Source organism: Lampetra fluviatilis, chromosome 48, assembly GCF_964198595.1.
Source record: "Lampetra fluviatilis chromosome 48, kcLamFluv1.1, whole genome shotgun sequence".
Lineage (NCBI taxonomy): Eukaryota > Metazoa > Chordata > Hyperoartia > Petromyzontiformes > Petromyzontidae > Lampetra > Lampetra fluviatilis.
Window position 1 is genome coordinate 3,403,451 of NC_136322.1, and position 21,198 is coordinate 3,424,648.

A 21,198-nucleotide genomic window follows, 5' to 3' on the forward strand; every position below is an offset into this window, starting at 1 on the left:
CACAAATATCGTACAAGGACGATTCTCCTCTCACACGGCTGCGTAGTCACGCCAACACACCAAAAGTGCTCTCCCCGGGCGTTAACGCACACACCTCCGTACCCGCACAATCGTACAGAGACCACGGCCTTTATGCGTACAACGACCACACACTCGCGAATGCAGTGCACGCTAATACCACGTTCCAAAAACACCCAACAACACGGTTTTGTTACTACGCTCGAGATTTTATTAGCCCTTGCTAACCAACCGAGCCACCCGTGTGTGTGTGCGGGACAGCAAGGCGCTTCTAACCCACACTCTGGTGCCGTGTAGCCCTATTCTATGCTGCGCTCTCTGCTAAACCGCTTTCCTACTCGTCCTTACCCCGAACTAACCCTCTCCTACGGATCCTACCCTCCGCTCTGAGGTGTTGTAAGGCGCGCAACACGATACCGTCTGTAGTCCTTGGTGACCTTGCGGCGCTCAGATCGTCCTGCAGACAATCTAGCGGCTCGCCCGATGACTCCTTCGTCGCTGACCCCGTGTCCAAACTCCAGAAGAAGAGAGTTCCCTACTGCCCCTGCGTTTTCTTTTAAACTATTCACATCAAAGGCTAGGCGCCCCCGTCCCGACCGCCTTGGTCTCTCGACCAATCCTGAGCCTAGGATTTCCCGCTCTTTTGCGATCCCGCCGGCCTTTGAACTTTCGACCAATCAGTCGTCCCGGTTCCTGATCCCAGCTATCTGCCTTGCTGACCCGTGTTTGTGTTTGTATGCGTTTCTAACTGCGGGGCTCTCTGAGCTCGCCGTGGTCGTGCGATCTCAAATCCGCCCACGGCGCCGCAGTGTTACTTGGCCTGGGAAGGGTCCTGTCCAATTCCCTGGCCCTGAGAAACCGTGGGGTAACCCCCCTAGGGGGCCCTCGGGTGAAAACTCAGGGTAGGTGACCCGACCACGAGGCCCTACGTGGGTGCGGGTGCGTGTTTATGTGGGGGGGGTGATGGGGGGCAGTGCGGCGGTGGAAGCCGGGCGGCTCCCTGGCTCGGCCGAGCGGCCCCGTCGCTGTGGCACCACACATATATATTTTAATGCGGGCACGCATCTTATGAATGAAACAATGCGATACACGTACTTAATAGGTTCAAGTTTTAAGCATGATAGAGTTAATTAATGGGCACGTGCTGGCAAGTCAAACTTATAAGCGGATTCCGCAAATATCAATGTATTATTGATTATAATAATCATTTTGAGGGACCGCATTGGTTATAAGAAATCATTGTGATAGCCTTGAGCTCGTGATTGATCGCCCACGTGCCTATACGGTGTATATATATTTTCCTTTAACCGCCTGTTCGGGCAATGCCTAAAAATATATGTGCGTGAATAATTCAGTCTCTTAGTTTGCAAAATGTGAACTTCTTATCAGCTCGGGCTTGAAACAACATAAACCAATTTCTTTGGGTTTAATAGTTAATATATTTCACCAAAATAACCCTTTTGTTGAACATTATGTAAGCATGGTTTCACAACGCTTATATACGACACCAACGTGTGATGTTGAAAAATATGAGCGGCGGGGTATAGAAAATGAACTTCATTGTCGCTTACGCCTGACGACTCGTGAGAGCCGTGACCAGCAAACGAAGGTTTCCGGCACCCGAACTTTGAAGAACACACATGGAAGCGTTTTCATGAGTAAGTGGTGGCTCTGAAAAGAGCCTTTGTGTTGTGCTTTGAGGGCCGAGCTGGGCGTTCAAGCGCGCTCGCCACGAATGCGGCGGGCGAGCTGAATGTCCTTGGGCATGATGGTGACGCGCTTGGCGTGGATGGCGCACAGGTTGGTGTCCTCGAAGAGCGCGACAAGGTACGCTTCGCTGGCCTCCTGCAGAGCCATGACAGCGGAGCTCTGGAAGCGCAGGTCGGTCTTGAAGTCCTGCGCGATCTCCCTGACGAGGCGCTGGAAGGGCAGTTTGCGGATGAGCAGCTCGGTGGACTTCTGGTAGCGGCGGATCTCGCGCAGAGCGACGGTGCCGGGCCTGTAGCGGTGAGGCTTCTTGACGCCGCCCGTGGCCGGAGCGCTCTTTCGGGCCGCCTTGGTGGCGAGTTGCTTGCGGGGGGCCTTGCCGCCCGTGGACTTGCGAGCCGTCTGCTTGGTGCGAGCCATGGCTTGGTGAGGGCAAAGATTCTCACAGGCGGGGAGAAGGCGGCTTATGTAGCCCAGAGCGCGCGCTCACTGGTCATCGGAGTCGTGACGTGCGAAGAAGGGGAGCGTGCTGATTGGTTGGCAGCGTGCAATGATCTCGAGTCGTCAACTCTTCTTAATCAACAAAATGTTCACAGTTTGGATCATTTCAGAATGCCGCATCACGATGCAGTAGTACCGTTTGAGCGCCGTCGATGTCTTTAACGGATGTTCTTTTCTCAAGCAAACACCTTTCCGAAAACAACTTTACAGTGCTCTGCATGATCTAAATAAAGTGTGAAGAAACTGCACTTCATTGGAAACAGTAATACGTAAAAATGTCGGAAAGAGGTGATCACAGGAATAGATATATATTCTCTTGGCATTGAGATGATGATCAATTATACTGCACGAGTCATCCATGCTAGGCGCTTACTTTTACATATATGTACACGTGCAAAATGTTAGTTCCTGCCCGAAAATACAACCACGAATTAAATATATTGCATTGCAAGGTTTTGGCGCCAAATATCCAATGTAATATCTGAATGGGCTGCAGATGAAATCAATGGACAATCAAGTCCAAGAAATGCCTGCTGGTGAATATGATGTGCCATGAATATTGTTATCGCTTTTATTCACGTGGAAACATGTTAAAATGCGTTCGATCTCTCCACTTCACTCAATGAGCGAACAATGTCCCCGCGTGAACCGGGGCTTTGTTGGAAGTTTCGTTTTGTACTCCTGCTAGGACTGGTACAAGCAGGTTCGGAGAGGTGGGTGGCTCTGAAAAGAGCCTTTGTAATTAATGGTGGAGTCGAGGCTTCACTTGGAGCTTGTGTACTTGGTGACGGCCTTGGTGCCCTCCGACACGGCGTGCTTGGCCAGCTCGCCGGGGAGCAGCAGTCGCACTGCGGTCTGGATCTCCCGAGAAGTGATGGTGGAGCGCTTGTTGTAGTGCGCCAGGCGGGACGCCTCGGAAGCGATGCGCTCGAAGATGTCGTTGACGAACGAGTTCATGATGCTCATTGCCTTGGACGAGATGCCGGTATCGGGGTGCACCTGCTTCATCACCTTGTAGATGTAAATGGCGTAGCTCTCCTTCCTGCGGTGGCGTCGCTTCTTGCCATCCTTGCGCGTAGCCTTGGTCACAGCCTTCTTGGAGCCCTTCTTGGGAGCAGGAACCTTGGCCGGCCCAGCGCTCTTTGATGCGGGAGGATCGGGCATGTCGACGCGTTGTAGGCAGCTTCAGGTCAGAACAGACGGGAAGCGAATGTGGATGTCGGTCGGGCGATGAGCTCCTTTTATAGGAGGCGAGATGCAAATCAGAGGATCGTAGTGCGCGGCGCTGCTGAGTGGCTCTTTTAGTACCATCCCTCTCCATCAGCCTCCAATGAGAAACGCGGACGCGATGCTCACTTTAATATCGTTTTTACTGCAAAAAGGACTTGTGAATATAACACAATGTAATGTCCAAACATGTATATTAGTGAATTGCAGCCATGGCCATTGCCTTTGTTTTAATAAGGATGACTGGAAAACCCAATACAGTATATTGTGTTTTGAGCGTGGGTTTTTTTGTTTCTTACGAGGGATTGTTTCACCACTCGTCTAATACGGCGCACGGGCGTTTTAAGAACGCAATTTGGAAAAATACAAGCGATCGGTGGAGAAAAATAACTTCGCTGTTGTGCTGTACAGGTGGAGATTAGCATTCCGGCACGCTACGTCAATTAGGACGAGTGTGCTGTAAGATTGTGGCGCCAAATGCTCCACGTAATATCGGAATCGGCTGCAGCTGGAAATAATTAACGCAAAAATACCAGAAATGGGTACTGTATTAACGCGTTCAAGAATTACGCCTTGTTAAATGTGACGTGTCGTGAATATCATGATTTCTTTCATTCATGTGGAAGCAGATGAAGATTCGCCAACTCAACAAGCAAACGTCCACCACGCTCACGAGGAATTGGCGCGCAAAAACCCAGGACATGTGCTCCATTTAGAAAGTGTTTGGCAACACTGGCGCAAGCAGTTTCGAAGAGGTGGGTGGCTCTGAAAAGAGCCTTTGGGTTGGCTTAGTGTGCGAGAGATGGGCGCTCAGCCTCCGAAGCCGTAGAGAGTGCGGCCCTGGCGCTTGAGGGCGTAGACCACGTCCATGGCGGTGACGGTCTTGCGCTTGGCGTGCTCCGTGTAGGTGACGGCGTCGCGGATGACGTTCTCAAGGAAGACCTTCAGGACGCCGCGGGTCTCCTCGTAGATGAGGCCCGAGATGCGCTTCACACCGCCGCGGCGAGCGAGGCGGCGGATGGCGGGCTTGGTGATGCCCTGGATGTTGTCGCGCAGCACCTTGCGATGGCGTTTTGCGCCTCCCTTGCCGAGCCCCTTACCGCCTTTACCGCGTCCAGACATTCCGACTACTTCTGACAAAGCTCGCGAGAGACTGCGCGCTCAGCTTGCAGCAGCAGCCGCCTTTATACCCGAAGCGTGGTGACGTCACCGACCACCCCTGCCCTCCGCGATGGCTCCGCCTTAAACCTTAGACCTTTAACCTCTGTGACGAAGAAAACCCTCCACTGTCGTCAATAACACTTCCTTGACATGTATAATATGCGACGTTTTGGGCAATGACCCTTCTTCGAAGCACTCTGTAATGATATTGGCACACCCGCAGCGAACGCGAGAGGAACGCGATCTGTTGCAAGATTGCACGTGGAGTGAATAATCGGTGTAAGGTCTTGTTTTCAAGTGAACAAGATGAACTAACTTTATAATCGTGTGAAGCTAAACGGCTTCCAACACAATAGTTGAGTGAACGTCACCAACTAGTTCTCCCAAAGTAAGAAAGACATTGCAAACAATGCGATATTTACGTATAGAAATTAATTTTAATAGAGAAGTTTAGATGGTGCACCGCAATGTTTACAAAACAAAGTGAAAAGGCGAGAACGAGCGAATGAAGGCAAATTGAGTAAAGCTGTCTGGAATCAATACCTTTTTAGACTAAATTCCATATTTGGCACCAGTAACATGATGACGGAATGAAGAGGTGCAACACATAATTCGGACGTCGCTGAGATTACTCTGCACTCCGTTCGAGTGAGGGAGCTGCCACCCGCCTCGCCTGTGTTTGTGATCCCTGCTTTCGGGCTCGATTACTCCCATCACATCAATGCTTAAAACACATCGAGTGGGTAAAATGTTATAGTTAATTTGGCGAATGTACGTAACTTATCCAATCTACACAAATCCTCACGATTGAACTGCACCAAGCGTCGAGCTCCTTGATCAGGGCCGAGGCAAGGCGAGCAACCATCGCCACGCCGTAAATGGGTTTGACTTACAGAATATGGCACGCATTCAACAGCAACGTAATACACTGTCATGTGTTACCGATGAACTAATGGAAGCGCAGCAGCATCTGGTTCACTTTTTTAACTAAGTGGGTGGCTCTGAAAAGAGCCGTTGAGGTGGAGTGAATCGAGCGTCGTCCGATCGGATTCACTTCTTTGGCGCAGTCTTCTTGGGCTTGGCCGCGGCCTTCTTGGGCTTGGCCACCTTGGGTTTGGCGGCCTTGGCCTTGACGGTCTTGGGCTTAGCGACCTTGGGCTTCGCAGCCTTGGGCTTGGCTGGGCTCTTCGCCGCCTTCTTGGGCTTAACAGCCAACTTCACCTTTTTGGGGCTCTTGGCCGCCTTGGCAACCGCGGGCTTCTTTGCTTTCTTGGGAGACTTCTTGGGCGCGGTCTTCTTGGCTGCCGCGGGCTTCTTCACCTTCTTGGCTGCCGCGGGCTTTTTAGCTGCGGGCTTTGCCGTTGACGACTTGGGCTTCGCCTTTGCGGCAGCCTTTTCCTTGTTGAGTTTGAAAGAGCCAGACGCGCCGCTGCCCTTCACTTGCGCCACGGCGTCGTTGGCCACGAGCTTCTTGATGGCCAACTTCACGCGGGCATTGTTCTTCTCCACGTCGTATCCTCCGGCAGCAAGCGACTTTTTGAGCGCAGGAAGAGACACGCCGTTCCTCTCCTTGCTGCTGGCCAGAGCCTTGAGGATGAGCTCGGACACGCTGGGGCCGACCTTCTTGGCCTTTGGAGCGGCGCGCTTCTTCTTGGGGCTTTTAGGCGCTGAAGTAGCCGCAGCTGGTGGTTGAGCAGGAGCAGTTTCCGCCATCTCAAGACGTCGCTTTTATCGCCTCGCCTCTTTGAAATCGAAATCAGCGCTCTCACGAATTCAAATCGAGCGTTCTCCAGGCCCGAGGTTATTATAGAAGCGGCGTACTGAATGCGGACGTCGCTGAGATCATCCAGAACTCAGCTCTGGTGAGGGAGTTGCCACCTTACTCACTGTGTTTATCACGCCTGCCTTTGGGCTCGATTACTCCCGTAACGTTCATACTTACATGCATCTAGTTGATACATTATCACGAAGATCACTTCTTTAATGTACGTTACTTATGCAATATACGACAATGCTCATGATATAAATTATAATTCAAAACAAGTGAACAACCAACATTTGGGAGACATTGTTCGGTCAGGGCATGCTATGACGATTGTCGGTTTTCAAAAGTGTTACTGATGAACACTATTTAAAACGCACTCGAATTTTTTGCAAGACAAGATGCTTCAACAGACTACACATATTTAATTCCAACGAAATATTTTCTATTTAAGTTTTGCCTCGCGCGCTCGCGATTCCTCCTCTCGCGCTATGGTGAGGACTGCGCGCCATGTCAACAGTCCCTTGTCACCGAACTTTTAACTGGACGTTTTAATCGAACTTTGAAATGAATAAATATATGGATTTTCAGATGGACAACAAACTGAAGAAAATTACTCAAAATTAACCGACATTAAATAGAAATTTTAACATTTTACGTGGCAAGAGGTGAGTAGCTCACGCACTGCAGAAGGGTCGCGCGCCTTGAACAAGATCGAGGCACGGTGCACAATCATCACCACTCAAATTCAACTCATGTGACTCTGCAGTCGAATGTTTAAAGAAAATATATAATCTTACGTTTAATGCACCGACAGAGTTGATATTCTAGGAGCGCAGGATGGTTCATCCGATGGGTTGTTTTTACTGCAATAAGTAACACGTATTTACTGCACTAAGTAACACGAATGAGTAATCATTGGAAAGATGTTATTAACCATGTAAAAAATATTTAACTACACATATTTGTACCATCTTATTTGACAAGTAATATTATACTTTACCGAGTGTTGACATCCCCAGCGTTTACCAGTACTTTTTTGCTTACTATCAGCTAACACCGGCCACAACCCTGAGCTGATGTGCTCATTTGATCCCTTTTCTGACCGCTCAAAAAGAGCGAGTTTTATTCTTTAAAAAACACGATTCTTTCTTCCAATAGGCATCCCAATTTATTCTAAACCATGTTCCATGATTGATGCAATGTTGGAATGCTGCTCAAATACCGTTCCTAAATTAGACATAAAGGGTATCTGGAATGAGCAGAGCATTTGTTTAATTGCGAGCAATTTGGGACGAGGGCAACTCGACGACGGTGTCCTTATTAAACAGGACCCTGCGGGGTGGGCTGGTAGGAACGAATAACCAAATAATATAAACATAATGTATTATTACACTTGTTAAGCCAGGAAAGCCCCACTGAGTCAAAAGGTTTTTGTAGGGTCCTGCCAAGTGTTTGCAGTAGGGGGCGATGTTGCTACACCTAATCGGACGATACGAAGGGAGAGATTGAGGCCTAGTTCTAGGCTTTAGGCCTAGCTGTATGCTTTAGGGCGCTGTGAGTTAATTTTTAATTTAAATGATTTAATGATTCATGTAAAAGCTTTAAATTTAAATGTTTTGTGGGGGTCGCTAGCCCCCGAGATCCCTCCCTCGATAATACTAACGGCCGGACTAACATCATCAATCGCCCCCCCGCTGCTAAGCGTACCGCCGCTAGGCTCCTCACCCAGGGTGTGGGAGCCGTCACCCGAGGGTTCCCCTCCACCGCGGGTCCGCGTAGCAGGCATGGATAACCACGCACGCGCACACCCACACACAGCTCTGCACGGCACTCACCCAACCCTGACCACTCACGTTAGGATCGCGCACCTGTGTTACACACGTCGTGAACGTGCGCGCACACACGCATACAGCTCCACACGCGATACCCACTCCTGCGCCGCTCTGCGCCGCGCTGGCCGCCCACGTTACGATCGCGCACCTTGGGCACGCCGATTACGCACGCCGAGAGCTTACGCAAGTAACGAGCGCACGCAAGCGGGGCACACGCCGACACGACGACTCGTCCCCTCCCCCACTCGCGCGTGCACGTCAACACAAATATCGTACAAGGACGATTCTCCTCTCACACGGCTGCGTAGTCACGCCAACACACCAAAAGTGCTCTCCCCGGGCGTTAACGCACACACCTCCGTACCCGCACAATCGTACAGAGACCGCGGCCTTTATGCGTACAACGACCACACACTCGCGAATGCAGTGCACGCTAATACCACGTTCCAAAAACACCCAACAACACGGTTTTGTTACTACGCTCGAGATTTTATTAGCCCTTGCTAACCAACCGAGCCACCCGTGTGTGTGTGCGGGACAGCAAGGCGCTTCTAACCCACACTCTGGTGCCGTGTAGCCCTATTCTATGCTTCGCTCTCTGCTAAACCGCTTTCCTACTCGTCCTTACCCCGAACTAACCCTCTCCTACGCATCCTACCCTCCGCTCTGAGGTGTTGTAAGGCGCGCAACACGATACCGTCTGTAGTCCTTGGTGACCTTGCGGCGCTCAGATCGTCCTGCAGACAATCTAGCGGCTCGCCCGATGACTCCTTCGTCGCTGACCCCGTGTCCAAACTCCAGAAGAAGAGAGTTCCCTACTGCCCCTGCGTTTTCTTTTAAACTATTCACATCAAAGGCTAGGCGCCCCCGTCCCGACCGCCTTGGTCTCTCGACCAATCCTGAGCCTAGGATTTCCCGCTCTTTTGCGATCCCGCCGGCCTTTGAACTTTCGACCAATCAGTCGTCCCGGGTCCTGATCCCAGCTATCTGCCTTGCTGACCCGTGTTTGTGTTTGTATGCGTTTCTAACTGCGGGGCTCTCTGAGCTCGCCGTGGTCGTGCGATCTCAAATCCGCCCACGGCGCCGCAGTGTTACTTGGCCTGGGAAGGGTCCTGTCCAATTCCCTGGCCCTGAGAAACCGTGGGGTAACCCCCCTAGGGGGCCCTCGGGTGAAAACTCAGGGTAGGTGACCCGACCACGAGGCCCTACGTGGGTGCGGGTGCGTGTTTATGTGGGGGGGGTGATGGGGGGCAGTGCGGCGGTGGAAGCCGGGCGGCTCCCTGGCTCGGCCGAGCGGCCCCGTCGCTGTGGCACCACATAGCCCCCCGGGGTGCCAGTCCCCGTCCCGGGTTGACTGGAGCACCTCGCCTGGGTTGCCCCCACGAGGTATCGCCGCGGGGTCCGCGGGATTCGCCCGGCCCTTGTGGCTGGCCTCGGGGGTGGCGGCTCCGTCTCCTGGGGCTCCGGCGGTGGTCTCCTCCTCCATTCCAACGGCTCCCCTCGGTCTCCGGCACCTGCGGGCTGGGGGACAAACTCAGAGGCGGTGGGGTTTAAGGGTCGCCGTCCTCGTCGCCCCCGGCCCCGCCCGGGGCCCCTCGGAGCCCGGGGCTCCGTGGGGCCCATATACTGCGCGAGGCCCCCGGGCACGGGGGGTGGGGGGACCCCGGGGTTTCGGGGTACTGGGACGGCGGGGCTCCCCCCCTCGGGGGCTGCTCGCCACGGCTTCAGTCGGCGGATGTTGACCACCATCTCCCGGCCCCTCTCTCCTCCCTGAATCAGCACCATCCATGGTGAGATCTGCCGTCTCACAATCCAGGGTCCTCGCCAGTAGGTGGTCAGCTTCCCCACCTGTCCGGCACCGACGCGGGGAGTGTACAGCCACACCTCGGAGCCCGCAGTGTAGAAGGGGGGCTCCATACGGGGTCGGGCGCCGTGCTCTTGCCGCTGGTGCGCGGCCTCTCCGTGCGGGTAGGCTCGGCCCCTGGCCCCTCGCAGGGTCTCCAGCAGGTGCTCCACGGGGTGGCTCCCTCCCTCCCGTTGCGGCGGAGGGACACCGAACAGCAGATCTGCGGGCAGGCGAGACTCGCGACCAAACATCATTAGGAACGGGGTCTGTCCTGTAGATGTGTGAACGGCGGTGGTGTAGGCGAACAGGGCATAGGGGAGGTGTTCGTCCCAGTCCTGTTGATTCGCGGCCGCCATGCGTTTAAGCTTCCCGGCCAGAGTCTGGTTCATCCTCTCTACCATCCCGTTCGCCTGGGGGTGATATGCCGTGGTTCGGTCCTTCTGGATCCCGAACTCTCGGCACAGCGCCTGGAATAGTTCGGCCTCGAATTCACTACCCTGGTCGGTAATGACTCGTTCGGGGATCCCGCACTTAAGTACGTAGTTTTCCACGAAGGCCCGGGCCACTACGAGGGCTGTTTTATCCGGGATAGCCACCGCCACGGGGTAGCGGGTGAAGTACTCCACCGCTACAAGAATATATCGGTTGCCCCGGTGGGATCGTGGAAAGGGCCCTTGCAGGTCGATTCCGACCAACTGATTCGTCCGACTGACTCGGAACGGCCTCAGGGGTACCTGGTACCTCGCCGGCTTTTGCCCACACTGCTGACAGGCCCGGCAGCCCTGCACCCAGGCGGCCACATCTTGCGCCAATTTAGGCCAGAGATACTGGCGACGCAGAGTCTCCCGGGTGCGCCGTTCCCCATCATGGCCCCCGAGCGGGTGGTCGTGTACCAGTCGTAGCAGCTGGGGTCGCACCTGGGCAGGAACACAGATGCACCCCGGCTGTCCGGCCTCGGTTAACTCCCGTACCACTCCGTTCTGTACACACAACCGGGCATACAAACCGCTCCAGGGTCCTGGTAGGGCGCTCTTTTCCTCCCGCAGTGCCGCCTCCACTGCCGCCAGATCCGGATCTCGCTGCTGGGTCTGTCTCAGCTGCTCGTCGTTTAGGCCCGGGAAGGCACAGCCGACGTCCTCCTGGATCCGTCCGATCGGGTCCCGAGCCGCGGGTCCCGCGCTTGCCGGGCGGTCGACGGGATCCTCAGTGCCACCTGCGAGGGTCTCTGTGGCGCACACTGCACTCTCTCTCGGGGGGGGGAGTTTAGTTCCCGCGCGCTCCTTGGGTTCTGCTGCCTGGCGGCAGCGTCCCCCCGTGAAGCACGGGCAGGCGTCTCCCTCCCTCGTCTCAGCGCGCACCGCGGGCCGTCTTGACAAGGCGTCCGCGTTCGCGTGTGTCCGCCCCACTCGGTACTCGATCTGCAGGTTGTACTCCTGCAGCTGCGCCAGCCATCGAGCCATCTGCCCCCGCGGTTCCTTGAATGTAAGGAGGAACTGCAGTGCATAATGATCGGTGCGCACACGACATTTCCTGCCGTACAAGTACGGTCGGAACTGTTTACACGCGAAAATTACAGCATACAGTTCCTGACGGGTTACACAATAGTTCAGTTCGGCCCCGCTCAGGGTCCGACTGGCGTACGCGATGACCCGCTCCGTCCCACCCTGCACTTGCGACAGCACCGCGCCCAGCCCACTGCTGCAGGCGTCAGTGTCCAAAATAAAATCGGTGGTGAAATCTGGGAAAGCCAAGGTGGGGGTGTGGGTGAGGTGGTCTTTGAGTGTGGTGAAAGCCGTCTGGCAGGCCTCCGACCACTGATAGGGGTTCTTAGGGGAGGTGAGTTGGGTGAGGGGGCGTGCAATCTCACTGAATCCCTTTACAAATCGACGGTAATAAGTGGCGAGTCCCAAGAATGACCTGATCTCCGTCAGGTTCCTCGGCCGCGGCCAATCCACTACGGCACGCACCTTCTCGGGATCGGTGCTCACCCCTGCCTCGCTGACTCGGTGTCCGAGGTACCCCACCTCGCGTTGCGCAATGTAACACTTACGTGGCTTGAGCTTGAGATGGGCTGCTCGCAGTCGCTGGAATACTTCCCGCAGCCTGGACCAGTGTTCGGACAGCGACCTACTGAACACTATTACGTCGTCCAGGTAAATCAGGCACTGTTCCCACTGCAAGCCCCGCATCACCAACTCCATCAACCGCTGGAACGTCGCGGGCGCGTTAGTGAGTCCGAACGGCAACACTCGAAACTCAAACAGGCCCATCGGGGTGGTGAATGCTGTTTTTGGCCGATCCTCCTCCGTCATCTCCACCTGCCAGTAACCGGACGCCAGATCGAGGGTGGAAAAATACCGCGCTCCTGCGAGACTGTCGAAGGTGTCGTCGATGCGTGGGATGGGAAAAGCGTCGCCGAGGGTGACTGCGTTCAATTTTCGGTAATCAACGCAGAACCGAGTCGATCCGTCCTTTTTCGTTACCAGTACCACCGGGGCAGACCAAGGGCTCGCGGAGGGCTGGATTATGTTATCGCGTAGCATATCCGTGACTGCCTCTTTGATCTGGGTCCGTTCAGGCGCGCCCACTCGGTATGCGGGGAGTTTGATGGGTCGGGCTGCTGTGGGGGTCGCTAGCCCCCGAGATCCCTCCCTCGATAATGCTAACGGCCGGGCTAGCATCATCAATCGCCCCCCCGCTGCTAGGTTCCTCACCCGTGGCGTGGGAACCATCGCCCGAGGATTCCCCTCCCCCGCGGGTCCGCGTAGCCGGCATGGCTAATTACCGAGTAGTATTCTGCCCCTCCCTACTACGATACCTCCCTGTCCTAATCGCGCGCCTGCAACCCACACGGAGCGAACGTACGCACGCCCACACACACACACGCCGCTCCGCGCACTCCAACTCAACTCGCGTTATGATCGCGCACCTGTATCGCACACGGGGTGGTCGCACGCACACACACGCAGCTCCCCACGCGACACCCACTCTTGCGCCGCTCTGCGCCGCGCTGGCCGCTCACGTTACGATCGCGCACCTGGAGTACGCCGATTACGCACGCCGAGAGCTTACGCAAGTAACGAGCACACGCAAGCGGGGCACACGCCGACACGACGACTCGTCCCCTCCCCCACTCGCGCGTGCACGTCAACCCAAATATCGTACAAGGACGATTCTCCTCTCACACGGCTGCGTAGTCACGCCAACACACAAAAGTGCTCTCCCCGGGCGTTAACGCACACACCTCCGTACCCGCACAATCGTACAGAGACCACGGCCTTTATGCATACATCGACCACACACTCGCGAATGCAGTGCACGCTAATACCACGTTCCAAAAACACCCAACAACACGGTTTTGTTACTACGCTCGAGATTTTATTAGCCCTTGCTAACCAACCGTGCCACCCGTGTGTGTGTGCGGGCCAGCAAGGCGCTTCTAACCCACACTCTGGTGCCGTGTAGCCCTATTCTATGCTGCGCTCTTTGCTAAACCGCTTTCCTACTCGTCCTTACCCCGAACTAACCCTCTCCTACGGATTCTACTCTCCGCTCTGAGGTGTTGTAAGGCGCGCAACACGATACCGTCTGTAGTCCTTGGTGACCTTGCGGCGCTCAGATCGTCCTGCAGACAATCTAGCGGCTCGCCCGATGACTCCTTCGTCGCTGACCCCGTGTCCAAACTCCAGAAGAAGAGAGTTCCCTACTGCCCCTGCGTTTTCTTTTAAACTATTCACATCAAAGGCTAGGCGCCCCCGTCCCGACCGCCTTGGTCTCTCGACCAATCCTGAGCCTAGGATTTCCCGCTCTTTTGCGATCCCGCCGGCCTTTGAACTTTCGACCAATCAGTCGTCCCGGTTCCTGATCCCAGCTATCTGCCTTGCTGACCCGTGTTTGTGTTTGTATGCGTTTCTAACTGCGGGGCTCTCTGAGCTCGCCGTGGTCGTGCGATCTCAAATCCGCCCACGGCGCCGCAGTGTTACTTGGCCTGGGAAGGGTCCTGTCCAATTCCCTGGCCCTGAGAAACCGTGGGGTAACCCCCCTAGGGGGCCCTCGGGTGAAAACTCAGGGTAGGTGACCCGACCACGAGGCCCTACGTGGGTGCGGGTGCGTGTTTATGTGGGGGGGGTGATGGGGGGCAGTGCGGCGGTGGAAGCCGGGCGGCTCCCTGGCTCGGCCGAGCGGCCCCGTCGCTGTGGCACCACATAGCCCCCCGGGGTGCCAGTCCCCGTCCCGGGTTGACTGGAGCACCTCGCCTGGGTTGCCCCCACGAGGTATCGCCGCGGGGTCCGCGGGATTCGCCCGGCCCTTGTGGCTGGCCTCGGGGGTGGCGGCTCCGTCTCCTGGGGCTCCGGCGGTGGTCTCCTCCTCCATTCCAACGGCTCCCCTCGGTCTCTGGCACCTGCGGGCTGGGGAACAAACTCAGAGGCGGTGGGGTTTAAGGGTCGCCGTCCTCGTCGCCCCCGGCCCCGCCCGGGGCCCCTCGGAGCCCGGGGCTCCGTGGGGCCCATATACTGCGCGAGGCCCCCGGGCACGGGGGGTGGGGGGACCCCGGGGTTTCGGGGTACTTGGACGGCGGGGCTCCCCCCCTCGGGGGCTGCTCGCCACGGCTTCAGTCGGCGGATGTTGACCACCATCTCCCGGCCCCTCTCTCCTCCCTGAATCAGCACCGTCCATGGTGAGATCTGCCGTCTCACAATCCAGGGTCCTCGCCAGTAGGTGGTCAGCTTCCCCACCTGTCCGGCACCGACGCGGGGAGTGTACAGCCACACCTCGGAGCCCGCAGTGTAGAAGGGGGGCTCCATACGGGGTCGGGCGCCGTGCTCTTGCCGCTGGTGCGCGGCCTCTCCGTGCGGGTAGGCTCGGCCCCTGGCCCCTCGCAGGGTCTCCAGCAAGTGCTCCACGGGGTGGCTCCCTCCCTCCCGTTGCGGCGGAGGGACACCGAACAGCAGATCTGCGGGCAGGCGAGACTCGCGACCAAACATCATTAGGAACGGGGTCTGTCCTGTAGATGTGTGAACGGCGGTGGTGTAGGCGAACAGGGCATAGGGGAGGTGTTCGTCCCAGTCCTGTTGATTCGCGGCCGCCATGCGTTTAAGCTTCCCGGCCAGAGTCTGGTTCATCCTCTCTACCATCCCGTTCGCCTGGGGGTGATATGCCGTGGTTCGGTCCTTCTGGATCCCGAACTCTCGGCACAGCGCCTGGAATAGTTCGGCCTCGAATTCACTACCCTGGTCGGTAATGACTCGTTCGGGGATCCCGCACTTAAGTACGTAGTTTTCCACGAAGGCCCGGGCCACTACGAGGGCTGTTTTATCCGGGATAGCCACCGCCACGGGGTAGCGGGTGAAGTACTCCACCGCTACAAGAATATATCGGTTGCCCCGGTGGGATCGTGGAAAGGGCCCTTGCAGGTCGATTCCGACCAACTGATTCGTCCGACTGACTCGGAACGGCCTCAGGGGTACCTGGTACCTCGCCGGCTTTTGCCCACACTGCTGACAGGCCCGGCAGCCCTGCACCCAGGCGGCCACATCTTGCGCCAATTTAGGCCAGAGATACTGGCGACGCAGAGTCTCCCGGGTGCGCCGTTCCCCATCATGGCCCCCGAGCGGGTGGTCGTGTACCAGTCGTAGCAGCTGGGGTCGCACCTGGGCAGGAACACAGATGCACCCCGGCTGGCCGGCCTCGGTTAACTCCCGTACCACTCCGTTCTGTACACACAACCGGGCATACAAACCGCTCCAGGGTCCTGGTAGGGCGCTCTTTTCCTCCCGCAGTGCCGCCTCCACTGCCGCCAGATCCGGATCTCGCTGCTGGGTCTGTCTCAGCTGCTCGTCGTTTAGGCCCGGGAAGGCACAGCCGACGTCCTCCTGGATCCGTCCGATCGGGTCCCGAGCCGCGGGTCCCGCGCTTGCCGGGCGGTCGACGGGATCCTCAGTGCCACCTGCGAGGGTCTCTGTGGCGCACACTGCACTCTCTCTCGGGGGGGGGAGTTTAGTTCCCGCGCGCTCCTTGGGTTCTGCTGCCTGGCGGCAGCGTCCCCCCGTGAAGCACGGGCAGGCGTCTCCCTCCCTCGTCTCAGCGCGCACCGCGGGCCGTCTTGACAAGGCGTCCGCGTTCGCGTGTGTCCGCCCCACTCGGTACTCGATCTGCAGGTTGTACTCCTGCAGCTGCGCCAGCCATCGAGCCATCTGCCCCCGCGGTTCCTTGAATGTAAGGAGGAACTGCAGTGCATAATGATCGGTGCGCACACGACATTTCCTGCCGTACAAGTACGGTCGGAACTGTTTACACGCGAAAATTACAGCATACAGTTCCTGACGGGTTACACAATAGTTCAGTTCGGCCCCGCTCAGGGTCCGACTGGCGTACGCGATGACCCGCTCCGTCCCACCCTGCACTTGCGACAGCACCGCGCCCAGCCCACTGCTGCAGGCGTCAGTGTCCAAAATAAAATCGGTGGTGAAATCTGGGAAAGCCAAGGTGGGGGTGTGGGTGAGGTGGTCTTTGAGTGTGGTGAAAGCCGTCTGGCAGGCCTCCGACCACTGATAGGGGTTCTTAGGGGAGGTGAGTTGGGTGAGGGGGCGTGCAATCTCACTGAATCCCTTTACAAATCGACGGTAATAAGTGGCGAGTCCCAAGAATGACCTGATCTCCGTCAGGTTCCTCGGCCGCGGCCAATCCACTACGGCACGCACCTTCTCGGGATCGGTGCTCACCCCTGCCTCGCTGACTCGGTGTCCGAGGTACCCCACCTCGCGTTGCGCAATGTAACACTTGCGTGGCTTGAGCTTGAGATGGGCTGCTCGCAGTCGCTGGAATACTTCCCGCAGCCTGGACCAGTGTTCGGACAGCGACCTACTGAACACTATTACGTCGTCCAGGTAAATCAGGCACTGTTCCCACTGCAAGCCCCGCATCACCAACTCCATCAACCGCTGGAACGTCGCGGGCGCGTTAGTGAGTCCGAACGGCAACACTCGAAACTCAAACAGGCCCATCGGGGTGGTGAATGCTGTTTTTGGCCGATCCTCCTCCGTCATCTCCACCTGCCAGTAACCGGACGCCAGATCGAGGGTGGAAAAATGAGAGGAGAATCGTCCTTGTACGATATTTGTGTTGACGTGCACGCGCGAGTGGGGGAGGGGACGAGTCGTCGTGTCGGCGTGTGCCCCGCTTGCGTGCGCTCGTTACTTGCGTAAGCTCTCGGCGTGCGTAATCGGCGTGCCCAAGGTGCGCGATCGTAACGTGGGCGGCCAGCGCAGCGCAGAGCGGCGCAGGAGTGGGTATCGCGTGTGGAGCTGTACGCGTGTGTGCGCGCACGTTCACGACGTGTGTAACACAGGTGCGCGATCCTAACGTGAGTGGTCAGGGTTGGGTGAGTGCCGTGCAGAGCTGTGTGTGGGTGTGCGCGTGCGTGGTTATCCATGCCTGCTACGCGGACCCGCGGTGGAGGGGAACCCTCGGGTGACGGCTCCCACACCCTGGGTGAGGAGCCTAGCGGCGGTTCGCTTAGCAGCGGGGGGGCGATTGATGATGTTAGTCCGGCCGTTAGTATTATCGAGGGAGGGATCTCGGGGGCTAGCGACCCCCACACAAGCACCAAATTGACACAGGTGCAGCCCGACCCATCAAACTCCCCGCATACCGAGTGGGCGCGCCTGAACGGACCCAGATCAAAGAGGCAGTCACGGATATGCTACGCGATAACATAATCCAGCCCTCCGCGAGCCCTTGGTCTGCCCCGGTGGTACTGGTAACGAAAAAGGACGGATCGACTCGGTTCTGCGTTGATTACCGAAAATTGAACGCAGTCACCCTCGGCGACGCTTTTCCCATCCCACGCATCGACGACACCTTCGACAGTCTCGCAGGAGCGCGGTATTTTTCCACCCTCGATCTGGCGTCCGGTTACTGGCAGGTGGAGATGACGGAGGAGGATCGGCCAAAAACAGCATTCACCACCCCGATGGGCCTGTTTGAGTTTCGAGTGTTGCCGTTCGGACTCACTAACGCGCCCGCGACGTTCCAGCGGTTGATGGAGTTGGTGATGCGGGGCTTGCAGTGGGAACAGTGCCTGATTTACCTGGACGACGTAATAGTGTTCAGTAGGTCGCTGTCCGAACACTGGTCCAGGCTGCGGGAAGTATTCCAGCGACTGCGAGCAGCCCATCTCAAGCTCAAGCCACGCAAGTGTTACATTGCGCAACGCGAGGTGGGGTACCTCGGACACCGAGTCAGCGAGGCAGGGGTGAGCACCGATCCCGAGAAGGTGCGTGCCGTAGTGGATTGGCCGCGGCCGAGGAACCTGACGGAGATCAGGTCATTCTTGGGACTCGCCACTTATTACCGTCGATTTGTAAAGGGATTCAGTGAGATTGCACGCCCCCTCACCCAACTCACCTCCCCTAAGAACCCCTATCAGTGGTCGGAGGCCTGCCAGACGGCTTTCACCACACTCAAAGACCACCTCACCCACACCCCCACCTTGGCTTTCCCAGATTTCACCACCGATTTTATTTTGGACACTGACGCCTGCAGCAGTGGGCTGGGCGCGGTGCTGTCGCAAGTGCAGGGTGGGACGGAGCGGGTCATCGCGTACGCCAGTCGGACCCTGAGCGGGGCCGAACTGAACTATTGTGTAACCCGTCAGGAACTGTATGCTGTAATTTTCGCGTGTAAACAGTTCCGACCGTACTTGTACGGCAGGAAATGTCGTGTGCGCACCGATCATTATGCACTGCAGTTCCTCCTTACATTCAAGGAACCGCGGGGGCAGATGGCTCGATGGCTGGCGCAGCTGCAGGAGTACAACCTGCAGATCGAGTACCGAGTGGGGCGGACACACGCGAACGCGGACGCCTTGTCAAGACGGCCCGCGGTGCGCGCTGAGACGAGGGAGGGAGACGCCTGCCCGTGCTTCACGGGGGGACGCTGCCGCCAGGCAGCAGAACCCAAGGAGCGCGCGGGAACTAAACTCCCCCCCCCGAGAGAGAGTGCAGTGTGCGCCACAGAGACCCTCGCAGGTGGCACTGAGGATCCCGTCGACCGCCCGGCAAGCGCGGGACCCGCGGCTCGGGACCCGATCGGACGGATCCAGGAGGACGTCGGCTGTGCCTTCCCGGGCCTAAACGACGAGCAGCTGAGACAGACCCAGCAGCGAGATCCGGATCTGGCGGCAGTGGAGGCGGCACTGCGGGAGGAAAAGAGCGCCCTACCAGGACCCTGGAGCGGTTTGTATGCCCGGTTGTGTGTACAGAACGGAGTGGTACGGGAGTTAACCGAGGCCGGCCAGCCGGGGTGTATCTGTGTTCCTGCCCAGGTGCGACCCCAGCTGCTACGACTGGTACACGACCACCCGCTCGGGGGCCATGATGGGGAACGGCGCACCCGGGAGACTCTGCGTCGCCAGTATCTCTGGCCTAAATTGGCGCAAGATGTGGCCGCCTGGGTGCAGGGCTGCCGGGCCTGTCAGCAGTGTGGGCAAAAGCCGGCGAGGTACCAGGTACCCCTGAGGCCGTTCCGAGTCAGTCGGACGAATCAGTTGGTCGGAATCGACCTGCAAGGGCCCTTTCCACGATCCCACCGGGGCAACCGATATATTCTTGTAGCGGTGGAGTACTTCACCCGCTACCCCGTGGCGGTGGCTATCCCGGATAAAACAGCCCTCGTAGTGGCCCGGGCCTTCGTGGAAAACTACGTACTTAAGTGCGGGATCCCCGAACGAGTCATTACCGACCAGGGTAGTGAATTCGAGGCCGAACTATTCCAGGCGCTGTGCCGAGAGTTCGGGATCCAGAAGGACCGAACCACGGCATATCACCCCCAGGCGAACGGGATGGTAGAGAGGATGAACCAGACTCTGGCCGGGAAGCTTAAACGCATGGCGGCCGCGAATCAACAGGACTGGGACGAACACCTCCCCTATGCCCTGTTCGCCTACACCACCGCCGTTCACACATCTACAGGACAGACCCCGTTCCTAATGATGTTTGGTCGCGAGTCTCGCCTGCCCGCAGATCTGCTGTTCGGTGTCCCTCCGCCGCAACGGGAGGAAGGGAGCCACCCCGTGGAGCACTTGCTGGAGACCCTGCGAGGGGCCAGGGGCCGAGCCTACCCGCACGGAGAGGCCGCGCACCAGCGGCAAGAGCAGGGCGCCCGACCCCGTATGGAGCCCCCCTTCTACACTGCGGGCTCCGAGGTGTGGCTGTACACTCCCCGCGTCGGTGCCGGACAGGTGGGGAAGCTGACCACCTACTGGCGAGGACCCTGGATTGTGAGACGGCAGATCTCACCATGGACGGTGCTGATTCAGGGAGGAGAGAGGGGCCGGGAGATGGTGGTCAACATCCGCCGACTGAAGCCGTGGCGAGCAGCCCCCGAGGGGGGGAGCCCCGCCGTCCAAGTACCCCGAAACCCCGGGGTCCCCCTACCCCCCGTGCCCGGGGGCCTCGCGCAGTATATGGGCCCCACGGAGCCCCGGGCTCCGAGGGGCCCCGGGCGGGGCCGGGGGCGACGAGGACGGCGACCCTTAAACCCCACCGCCTCTGAGTTTGTTCCCCAGCCCGCAGGTGCCAGAGACCGAGGGGAGCCGTTGGAATGGAGGAGGAGACCACCGCCGGAGCCCCAGGAGACGGAGCCGCCACCCCCGAGGCCAGCCACAAGGGCCGGGCGAATCCCGCGGACCCCGCGGCGATACCTCGTGGGGGCAACCCAGGCGAGGTGCTCCAGTCAACCCGGGACGGGGACTGGCACCCCGGGGGGCTATGTGGTGCCACAGCGACGGGGCCGCTCGGCCGAGCCAGGGAGCCGCCCGGCTTCCACCGCCGCACTGCCCCCCATCACCCCCCCCACATAAACACGCACCCGCACCCACGTAGGGCCTCGTGGTCGGGTCACCTACCCTGAGTTTTCACCCGAGGGCCCCCTAGGGGGGTTACCCCACGGTTTCTCAGGGCCAGGGAATTGGACAGGACCCTTCCCAGGCCAAGTAACACTGCGGCGCCGTGGGCGGATTTGAGATCGCACGACCACGGCGAGCTCAGAGAGCCCCGCAGTTAGAAACGCATACAAACACAAACACGGGTCAGCAAGGCAGATAGCTGGGATCAGGAACCGGGACGACTGATTGGTCGAAA

General features: G+C 57.9%; 5 protein-coding genes across 5 annotated transcripts in view; all 5 read right to left on the bottom strand.

The window, feature by feature from the left end:
• Positions 1-1,734: 1,734 nt before the first annotated feature.
• LOC144948041 (histone H3) lies at positions 1,735-2,145 on the bottom strand. Its single transcript, XM_078877469.1, has one exon. The coding sequence runs from the start codon at positions 2,143-2,145 to the stop codon at positions 1,735-1,737; it is 411 nt and encodes a 136-aa protein (XP_078733595.1).
• An 843-nt stretch (positions 2,146-2,988) lies between these two features.
• On the bottom strand, positions 2,989-4,165 carry LOC144948042 (histone H2B type 3-B-like). Its single transcript, XM_078877470.1, has 2 exons — positions 4,155-4,165; positions 2,989-3,409 (listed from the first exon to the last, which is right to left on the bottom strand). Exons 1-2 carry the CDS (start codon positions 4,163-4,165, stop codon positions 2,989-2,991), a joined length of 432 nt encoding a protein of 143 aa, XP_078733596.1.
• A 98-nt stretch (positions 4,166-4,263) lies between these two features.
• On the bottom strand, positions 4,264-4,575 carry LOC144948180 (histone H4). Its single transcript, XM_078877611.1, has one exon. It carries the CDS (start codon positions 4,573-4,575, stop codon positions 4,264-4,266), a length of 312 nt encoding a protein of 103 aa, XP_078733737.1.
• A 1,089-nt stretch (positions 4,576-5,664) lies between these two features.
• Positions 5,665-6,327, bottom strand: LOC144948043 (histone H1-like). The gene has a single exon (XM_078877471.1). The coding sequence runs from the start codon at positions 6,325-6,327 to the stop codon at positions 5,665-5,667; it is 663 nt and encodes a 220-aa protein (XP_078733597.1).
• A 538-nt stretch (positions 6,328-6,865) lies between these two features.
• The window catches only part of LOC144948044 (histone H4 type VIII), a 33,538-nt gene continuing 19,205 nt past the window's right edge, over positions 6,866-21,198 (bottom strand). The window contains exon 2 of the mRNA XM_078877472.1: positions 6,866-6,877. Within this exon, the coding sequence (XP_078733598.1) occupies positions 6,866-6,877 (12 nt within the window). The remainder of the gene's footprint in view (positions 6,878-21,198) is intronic.